This window comes from Salmo trutta, chromosome 26, assembly GCF_901001165.1.
Source record: "Salmo trutta chromosome 26, fSalTru1.1, whole genome shotgun sequence".
In the NCBI taxonomy this organism is placed as follows: Eukaryota; Metazoa; Chordata; class Actinopteri; order Salmoniformes; family Salmonidae; genus Salmo; species Salmo trutta.
In genome coordinates, this window is record NC_042982.1 from 5,352,250 (window position 1) to 5,361,983 (window position 9,734).

General features: G+C 48.4%; 1 protein-coding gene across 2 annotated transcripts in view; it reads left to right on the plus strand.

Annotated features, from left to right (window-relative positions):
• The window catches only part of cbl (Cbl proto-oncogene, E3 ubiquitin protein ligase), a 53,915-nt gene extending 44,181 nt beyond the window's left edge, over positions 1-9,734 (plus strand). The window contains exons 5-16 of one of the 2 annotated variants that reach the window (XM_029714473.1): positions 1,571-1,692; positions 2,689-2,826; positions 3,739-3,826; positions 4,199-4,330; positions 4,509-4,721; positions 5,384-5,515; positions 5,797-6,165; positions 6,341-6,435; positions 6,640-6,810; positions 7,029-7,144; positions 7,458-7,682; positions 8,150-9,734. In XM_029714473.1, coding sequence (XP_029570333.1) covers positions 1,571-1,692; positions 2,689-2,826; positions 3,739-3,826; positions 4,199-4,330; positions 4,509-4,721; positions 5,384-5,515; positions 5,797-6,165; positions 6,341-6,435; positions 6,640-6,810; positions 7,029-7,144; positions 7,458-7,682; positions 8,150-8,451 — 2,103 coding nt within the window. In that variant the 3' untranslated portion in view covers positions 8,452-9,734. The remainder of the gene's footprint in view (positions 1-1,570; positions 1,693-2,688; positions 2,827-3,738; positions 3,827-4,198; positions 4,331-4,508; positions 4,722-5,383; positions 5,516-5,796; positions 6,166-6,340; positions 6,436-6,639; positions 6,811-7,028; positions 7,145-7,457; positions 7,683-8,149) is intronic. The other variant, XM_029714474.1, reaches the window with a different exon arrangement.

Sequence of the window (9,734 nt, forward strand, 5' to 3'; positions counted from 1 at the left end):
TTTGGCGAAGTTGGCTGTCTTTGTTAGGAAGGAATAGTCTTCACACAGTTCGCAACGAGCCAGGCGGCCCAAACTGCTGCATATACCCTGACTCTGTTGCACAGAACGCAAGAGATTTTAAGAAAGGCGTTGACGTTTATGGTTAGGTACACATTGGTGCAACGACTATGCTTTTTTCGCGAATGCGCTTGTTAAATCACCCGTTTGGCGAAGTAGGCTGTGATTCAGTGATAAATGAACAGGCACCGCATCGATTATATGCAACGCAGGACAAGCTAGATAAACTAGTAATATCATCAACCATGTGTAGTTAACTAGTGATTATGTTAAGATTGATTGTTTTTTATAAGATATGTTTAATGCTAGCTAGCACCTTACCTTGGCTCCTTGCTGCACTCACATAACAGGTAGTCAGCCTGCCACGCAGTCTCCTCGTGGAGTGCAATGTAATCGGCCATGATCGGTGCCCAAAAATGACGATTACCGGTTGTTATGAAAACTTGAAATCAGCCTTAATTAATCGGCCATTCCAATTAATCTGTCGACCTCTAGTCTTGGAGAGTTATGACAAGTAGTAGGTTTGCTAATGGCTCATATTGGTGATGCTGCGTGCATGACGGTTAGCACCTGGTAGTGGTTGAGGTAAAGAGGTAAACACATAGCTTTCTTTCTGGTCATATTGTGACTGAAGCTGAAGTCAAAGCTGAAACAACTGACTGATATAGCCTTGAATCTAGGACCGTGTCCTAGGGTTGTGTACATTGGGCATAGACTGGGCTAAAAAAAAGTTCGCTAATATAAATGCTTTCACAGTTACAGCCACAATAAAAAAAAAAAATTACATCTGAAGTGACGGGATGCCATTTTGTGGTCTGTTTGGTCACCATACATGCATAACCCATTGGTTAACTGTATTGAACAAGGCTAGGTCTTTGGTCATTGTGTTTCCACTTTATTTTTTGTGTTGTTTCCTCTAAATCATCAGCATGAATTCACTTCACAGTTTTTGACATGTCAAAGGACCTCATAAACTCACTGGTGTGGATCCCCCTTTGTACCACTATGTATGCTAGCTAATTGCAAAGTACATTTTTAAAGAAGTTTATAGCGCATTAGCTTCCATTGCTAGCAGTATAACTTGCACAATCACCTAACTCTATTTCCTCTTTCCTCTTGTCACCACGCGTACATCCTCACGGTGTGTCGGCGTACTCTGTGAATCCGTCCGTCCCTCCTCCCCCTCCCGGCGGAGTAACACTCTAATTTGAGTCAAGCAGGCAGGCGTAGTGCAGCGCAGGGCGATTTGACTCTCAGTACAGTACCTTCGTAGCTTCTCACTATCGTTACCACATTCCCATTCCCCGGGGGCAGATCTGATATGAAGATGGGGTTGCATCTCTGGAGAAAGTAAAGGGGAGCTTTAAGAGTCAGTCATGATTTCTTGCATTACTCTCAACGTTGTACCACGGTGTTGTACCACTCTGAGACGACGAGACTCACCCTCCGCTCTGTGTACGTGTGCCCGTGTGTGTGCCTGTGTGTGTGTGTGTGTGTGTGTGTGTGTGTACAGCCTTGGTCATCTCTGCTGAGGAACTGGAACAGCCTGGCGGTGACTCACCCGGGCTACATGGCCTTCCTCACCTACGATGAGGTCAAGGCCCGGCTGCAGAAGTTCATCCACAAACCTGGCAGGTCAGTGAGAGACTACATACGTACACAGACGCACATCAACGCACACACACACACACAGCATATGCACACTGACAGGAGCACACACACACCTCAGCTAAATACACTTTCTCCGCTAATGTCAAAGCACAAACACAGTGACAGATGCTGCTGTTTATTATGCGCTTTCATTCAAGTTACCATCTCATTATAACCATTACTCTGCATATTAAAATAATCTATAAATAATCGACTCACTGATTTGCCCGTGCTCTCACGTACTCTCACGCTCTAATACAGCTACTTAGACAACTGTTAACCACACTGCGTTCTTACACAGTCTGCCTGTCATGAGCTTACACCCCACTAACAAACCCAACCTTGCACCACCAACCTAACACACAGTTACACAATGACACAGAAGGCGCCGGTCCGCCCCCCCCCTCCCGGTCTCACGTGCCCCCTGTGGCACATGGAACGGCGTGGTACCTAGCATCAATAGGACGCATTGTAGAGACTGGCCTGATGTCAATACTCGCTCCAACGGAGCGCAAGTGTGTGACACAATGCAGCAAGTATTTAGCCTTCATTCACCCTTTAGTCCTAGTTGACAAATTTGGTGACGCTTTATAATGATTTTAATGAATAAGCTTTACTTAGCCATTTATGGATAGTGTATATTCATACTAATAATACTTGAGGATTCTGTGATGTATAAGCATTTACAAGCATTGTAAGCATATATACTGCATTGTAAGCGGTGGGTGGGTGTGTGCGCAGAAACACTCACACTATAAGCAATACAATTTATAAATGTACCGTATATTGTTTACTAAGCTTGTAATGCCCACAATTGCTTTATAAAAGGCTTGTTAATGAAAATATGTCCTTTTTAGTATTGAACTCAGGACAGGGAAGCTCACCAGGAGGTTGTTTAGGGTGGGAATGAGCTGGGATTGGGCATTTTATTTCGTTTTTTTCCCCCTGTTGTCATTAGTCCTTGGTGTGTGTGTTCCACAGCTACATCTTCAGGCTGAGCTGCACCCGGCTGGGCCAGTGGGCCATCGGCTACGTCACTGCAGATGGGAACATCCTGCAGACCATCCCCCACAACAAGCCCCTCTTCCAGGCCCTCATCGACGGCTTCCGGGAAGGATTGTGAGTTCACTAACCTCTCTCTCTCTCTGTGTGTTGGTCTCTCTCTCTTTCTGTCTCACTGTCTGTCTTTCTGTCTCGCCTGTCTGTCTCTCTCTGTCGGTCTTTCTGTCTAGCCTGTATTTCTGTCCCCCCCCCCCCCCCCCGCCCATATAAACAATGTGGATACATCTCAAAGTCCCTATGCCACTCAATTCAAACCAATACATCTCATGTTGCATCGGCCACGTCTCCATGTCTGCCTCTTCTGTTTTCATAAGCAACAGGAGAGTTTGATTTGCAATGTGCAGTAGTTTGGGTGGATAGTGGATATAATATCGTCTCCTGCAGCAGTGGTTCCGGTCTCTGGTCCTCGAGTAAACCCCAACAGTACACCTTTCTGTTGTGGCCCCGGACAAGCACACCTGATTCTACTCGTCAACTAATCATCAACCCCTTGGCAAGTTGAATTGAGGTGCGTTTGTTTGGGGTTTCAACAGAAAGGTGTACTACTGGGGGGTACTCGAGGACCGGAGTTGGGAACCACTGTCCTCGAGTATGCCGGTGTTCAAACTTCAGTTTTTTGTTTTTTTTATGTGGTAAGTATCTTCAAACCTGTAATCAAATGCTGAATTAGTCTGTGGAAAGGTTTGCTTTGCAAAGAGCCTGATACATGTGTTCTATAAAGCCACTATGAAAGTATCACTTGGGCCTCAAGGCTACATGAAAGATATAGTCAAAAGCATGCAGTATGGCTGCGACTCAAATGACACCCTATTCCCCATATTGTGCTGTGCTTTTGATCCTATTTGGCAGGCCTGTGTGACTCTAGTCAGTAGTAGTGTACTTTATAAGGGGAATAGGGTGTCATTTGAGACAACCTATGTGTGTTGCTTTACCCTTGTGAGTGACCAGAGTTCCATCTCCTCTGCCCAGCTACCTGTTCCCCGACGGGCGCACCCAGAACCCAGACCTCACAGGACTGTGTGAGCCCTCGCCACAAGACCATATCAAAGTCACACAGGTAGGTCTCTTCTCTCTCTCGCTCTCTCGCTCGCTCGCTCGCTCGCCTGCATTCATAACCTCACAGTACATACTGCACTTCCTGAATCTCGGGTCCTGTTTAGTAGGGGAAAAGTTTTGAAACTGAGTGAAACGCATAGGAACGCGTCCAGTAGAAAATTCTCATTCGTTTTCTGTTTCAAAACGTTTTGCCGTGCTGTGTCCTCCTGAACATGACCCTGGCTCTTTTTAGTTGCCGTATACAGTACGAACCAACCTCCGCTAAGGGTGCTTTTAATGTGCTCTATTTGTATGAATGTGTTACCCTGTGCTCAGCTGAGATCTGCTGAAATCCCATGGCTGACTGTGTGTATCTCTGTGTGTATGTCCTCAGGAGCAATATGAGCTGTACTGTGAGATGGGCTCCACCTTCCAGCTGTGTAAGATCTGTGCGGAGAACGACAAGGACGTGAAGATCGAGCCCTGCGGTCACCTCATGTGTACCTCCTGTCTCACCGCCTGGCAGGTACTGTCCCCCTAGTTTCTTTCACACTTGCTGGGTAGGGCGGGTTGGGTGGGTGGATCAGTGGGTTAGTGGGCGGAAGTGTGTGTGTGTGTGTGGGTGCATGCATGTGCGTCCTCATATCAACATGAATTTCCCTAATCCCTCCTCCCTCTCCCTCTCTTTCTTTCTTCTCCTTCAGGAATCGGAGGGTCAGGGCTGCCCGTTCTGCCGCTGTGAGATCAAGGGCACGGAGCCCATCGTGGTTGACCCCTTTGACCCCAAGGACCCCATAGGTGGCTCCTGTAGGGGCCTATTCGGGGCAGAGGGAGCCCCCTCACCCAGCTACGACGATGACGACGACGACCGGCTGGAAGACCCCCACCTCATGATGAGCAAGCTGGCCTGTTCCAAGGTGAGCGCGGTCTAGCTGGGTCCTAAAGCTGATTATGGAGCCCTCTTCTCTATAGCTCCGGGGTGACGTTTTCTCTAGGTGACAGGTCTAGGATCAGCTTCCCCGCCCCCCCAATCTTAACCTTAACAAATGCGACAAATACGTTACTCTTCCTCTATCCCTGGGCCACGTTCAGCAAGGTGCAACACTGTGGAACGTTCAGATAGAAACTTATTATTTGTGACTGAATTTTTCTCAAAGTTTGCCTACTGAATCTGGGCATATAGCCTACAGTAATCCTTGTGGACTATAGTTGAGCACCCTTGCTGTGTGAACTGTTCTGAGGAACTCTTCCTCTTTCTCGCACCTTCAGAGTGTAAGATCACATCGCTTTCATCTTTGACTTCTAAGGTCAAGGTTAGCTTTGCTTCTCCCAGGTATTTGATGTGGAGGGGCCCTTTCTTTTTCTCCTCCTGTGAGCCGGCCTCTCTCAGCTGTCTGTAACACGTCAGAACTCAGCCAGTGGAGTAAGCTTGAATAGACGAATACTTTGAGAGTGAGACTACACACACAGCTTTGATGTGATGGGGAAAGTTTTCCTCTGGTTTTGAAGAGTAAGTGCAGTGAAAAGTCTCCAGAACTCTCTTCCTGAGCTGTGGGGTGGCGATGTTGGTGCGTTGCAGGTGGAGCGTCCTCCCTCGCCCATGTCCCTGGCGCCCCAGTCCTCCCTGCCCCCCGTGCCCCCCCGCCTTGACCTCCTGCAGCACCGACCACCTAACCCCCCAGGAGCATCCAGCCCAGGGGCCACATCCAAGGCAAGCTCTCTGCTCATCAAACAGCAATAGACAAATGGGAATGTCACAAGTTGAAATGTGTGAGAGAGGGGCCTATTTAGCCACTGTTTGAGGACAAAATAATAATTCAACCAAAAACCTCAAACAACTTTCTTAAAAAAACCAAAGGCATGACAGCTGTTAATTAATGTGCTTCTGTAATAAGTTGACAAATACTCCTATGAAGTAGGCTACTTCCTCCTTTGAAAACAGATTCAATTGATTGTCCTAATGGTCTGTAATTGTGCTCTCCTTTCCCCTAGGCGTCCTCCCACCACAAGGACAAGCCTCTCCCCCTGCCCCCAGCCCTGAGGGACCTGCCACCCCCTCCTCCCCCAGACAGACCTGTGTCTGACGGGTGGCTCGGCAGACGGCCCCTACCCTGCACCCCCCTGGGGGAGCCCAAGCTGCCCCCGGCCCCGCCCAACCGCAACCTGGCCGACTGGAACCCCAGGCCAGTGCCCAAGGCCCCCGGACAGCCACCCGGTGTGGGAGACACGCGGGGGGTTCGAGAGCTCTCCAACAGACACTCGCTCCCCCTGGCCCTACCCTCAGTGCTAGACGGATGCACCGACGGACAGAGGAACAACAGCTCGCTCAGTCTGGACCATCAGCTGGAGAAGGGAGCCCAGGTCTAACACGATGTTCTGTTAGAGCAGTTGGTTACATGTGGTTTCACAGACATGGATTCAACCTATACCAAGACTGTGTACAATTTGTATGGGGATCGCAAATGGGTATTTACAGAAATAGGACTTTAGTTGTGTCTGACTGTGTGTCTTGTCTGTCTTCTCTGTTCCTCCCCAGAGTTTTGGAGGCACGGCGTCTGGCAGTCAGGTGTATGACAACCCCAAAGTGAAGCCTTCAGTCTCGGCCAATGCCATCTATGCTCTGTCAACAAGGTGCAGTGAAGTACACACACTCCTCTCCCTGCTGTGTGAATGTGTTGTATGATGTATAGGGCCAGGAGTTTTTCCTGAACAAGTGACTTTACCCATGAAAAACTCTGTCCTAGGTATAGCCTATACTCAGAACCCAGAGTTTTCCCTGATCAGGTCCCAAAATGGTTATATGAACTGTCCCCCTCTCTCTCCCTGCGTTGTCAGACCCCATCCAGGTCTGAAGCCAGTGGCTGGGGAGGAGGCCTACGAGAGTGACGAGGAGTCAGACTACATGATCCCCACCTCTCGGCCCGTCCTGGCCCCCATGGCAGCCCCCCTTGTGGTGGCAGAGACCCCAGTCCCCAAACCTCCTCAGCCTACCTCTCTCAACTCATGGTAAGCACCCTCTGCTATAAGTCAGCATATCCTCTCATTGGAAAACACTTCACTGTAAGTTTGTTGATAATGTTGATGATATTGTAGGTGTACTGTGTACATCTTCTGTTATGTATTTTCTTATTCTGACATTTGATTGCACGTCAATAGCGAAAAACACAAGTAAAAAATGTTTTATAATAATAATTATCTGACCATATGATGTCATGTCCTATTAGTCTCCCTCCCCTTCCTGTGTTTGGTAGGCCCATGCTGAATGATCTGGATGAAGGACCTCAAATGTATGAAGCCATGTATAACGTCCAGGCCCAGGCTCACCTGGCCAGAGACTCGGGTACTGCCATACTGCAACACTATCTGCGTGCCAAATGGCACCATTTTCACTACATAGTTCACTATTGACCAGTACTTTTTGGCCACTCTCTGTTCTAAACCCCATCTACTTCTGCTTATTATAAACACACATGCAGTATACCCCATCTTTGCTAGTTCAGCACTCCAGCTCTATTCTCATTTTAGCCCACTGATCTATCCCACTGTATTCAATCCCACTGTATTCTATTCAGTTGCATTCTATTCAAAGAGATTAAAATGCCATTGTTTCATTTCACCCTTCTGACCCCACTGTGAATCCCTCCGTTCCCCAGATTACTCTGAGCTGCCCCCCTTGGCCAGTACCAATTGTCCCATCTGGGAGATCCCCTGCCCGGTCCAGGAGCCCCCTGAGGAGGTAGAGGAGGAAAACGGCTACGACATCCCCAAACCAGTGTTGCCCATGGCCCCGGCCCGACGCACCCTGTCCGAGCTGGGGGCCACTTCCAGCGCCGCCTTCAGCCGTCTCTCCATGGACAGCGAGCCCGGAGCATCCGCCTGTAAGCGTCTGCTTCAGAGCCACTTGTTTCAGACCCCTTTAGTTAATTTGTAGGGCGGGGAGTTTTTCCTGACCTGATCCTGACCAGGGAACACTGGGCCCTAGGTAGTTTATTTGACAGAGACCATGTACGACAAAACGGCGCACCAGATTTGAGTTAAATAAATAGCTAATTCTGTTACTAGAGCCCAGAGTTTTTCCAGCCCAGTCGTGTTGAGGAGAAACTCCTGGCCCTATGTGTCTCGAACGGTTAAACAACCCTGTTTATTTAACAAGGTAGTCCCTAGTGTTGTATTCCTATATTTATACTATTTATATTATTTTATCTCAGAGCACCCTTATGGTGTCTTCAAGACTTCCGATTGCGAATCGAGATTTGGGCAGCAGTACTGGATTGTAAATGTGGATGCTGCTTGTTCTGTGGTTTGTGATGTGAATGCTGTTTTATTCTCTTCCCTGTCCTTCTAGCCTTTTCAGATTCCAGCGACGCCCCAGAGCGGCCGCCCAAGCCCCTCCCCCGCCGCATCAACTCCGAGCACCGGCCCAGCCCCATACCGCCAGGATTAGGCGGTGGTGGTGGAGGAGGAGGTGAAGGTGGAGGAGAAGCCAACCCCCAGATCACCAGTGAGATCGAGCATCTCATGAGGCAAGGCTACACCTACCAGGACATCCAGAAAGCCCTGATGATTGCACAGAACAATATGGAGATGGCTAAGAATATCTTGCGCGAGTTTGTCTCCATTCCCTCCACAGCTCACATTCTTACATAGTACCTCCTCTGCTCCAGCCCTGCCCAGCTCAGCCCAAAGCCCATCGCCTGCAGTACTAGCGCTTCAGTGCTAACTGGATCCCCTGCAGTCTCCTGTCCGGCGCCCTCTCAAAACTAGCTCGCTCCGAGCCCTGCGCTTTGCGCGCTTTTTCAAGAGTGTCCGGACGCCTTTTGTAATGTGCTGCAGGGCCACTCCAGATCCCATGGGGTGAAGTGACGATGATGATGATGGTGGCTCATCGCACAACCGACGCTCCGACGGTCGTTTTCACGTCCTCTCGAGGCCTCTACCGAAATGTAATCGACACCCCCCCCCCAAAAAAATACATGTATGTATGTATGTCTATCTAAGAATTTAATATATAACTAAATATATATTAAATGTGTATAATGTATACATATATATATTTCCAATGAGTTCCGCTTCGAAGGTCTGTTTTTTTTTTCATGTCGTTCATGTCAAGGATAGATTGCAGAGAACAAAGATGGTGATTCTTTGGAGAGAGAGCACCCTTCTATAGTCCCCGGCCCTCACTTTGAAGAGAGCGACGGTCTTCGTTTAGCATTCAGAAGCAGGCGTTTCCTAGACTCACAGCAGAACATTTGGCAACATGTCAAATATGGCCTTTATTAATATTGCTTTGGTACTTCTTTGGGGGGGGGGGAAATGAATGTGTGTGTGGTTGGCCTCAAAGTAGCATGATGTTAGTGTGGGATGTCTAGACTGTTGTCTTCAGCCGTGTGTGCGTGTGTGTGTGTGTGTGTGTGTGTGTGTGTGTGTGTGTGTGTGTGTGTGTGTGTGTGTGTGTGTGTGTCGGGCCAATGACTTGGCTAGTAGGGTTGGGACATGTGACGGCTGACCTAGCTCACTGGCTGACCATTTGACTTAAAACCCCGGTGAAAAGCAAAGCTGTGTTTGACTGTGTTGTTATCTATGTGCATCATTTTCTACTGTGGGTGGCATTATTTCCTACATGTAACCACCCCTAATCATCTCGTCAGTGATTTCGATGACCAGGCTGGGAAGCCTGTGTTTTTTGGGGTTTTTTTTCCAGTAAGACAGTTTTTAGAGGCAGTCCTGGCTCTGCTGTCAGAGCTAGTCAATCGAAGCCATCTGGGAGGTCCCCGGTTGGCCCATGTCCCAATCCCTCTTCTATTCGTGTGCAAAATGAATGTGGAATTAATATATTGCTCGGACGTTTTCGTTCTTCTTGTAGTGCTCTCTAACAAGAGTCTGAATGGGAGAGGCAAAGTGTACTGAAATTTAATGGTGAGAGAAAAAAA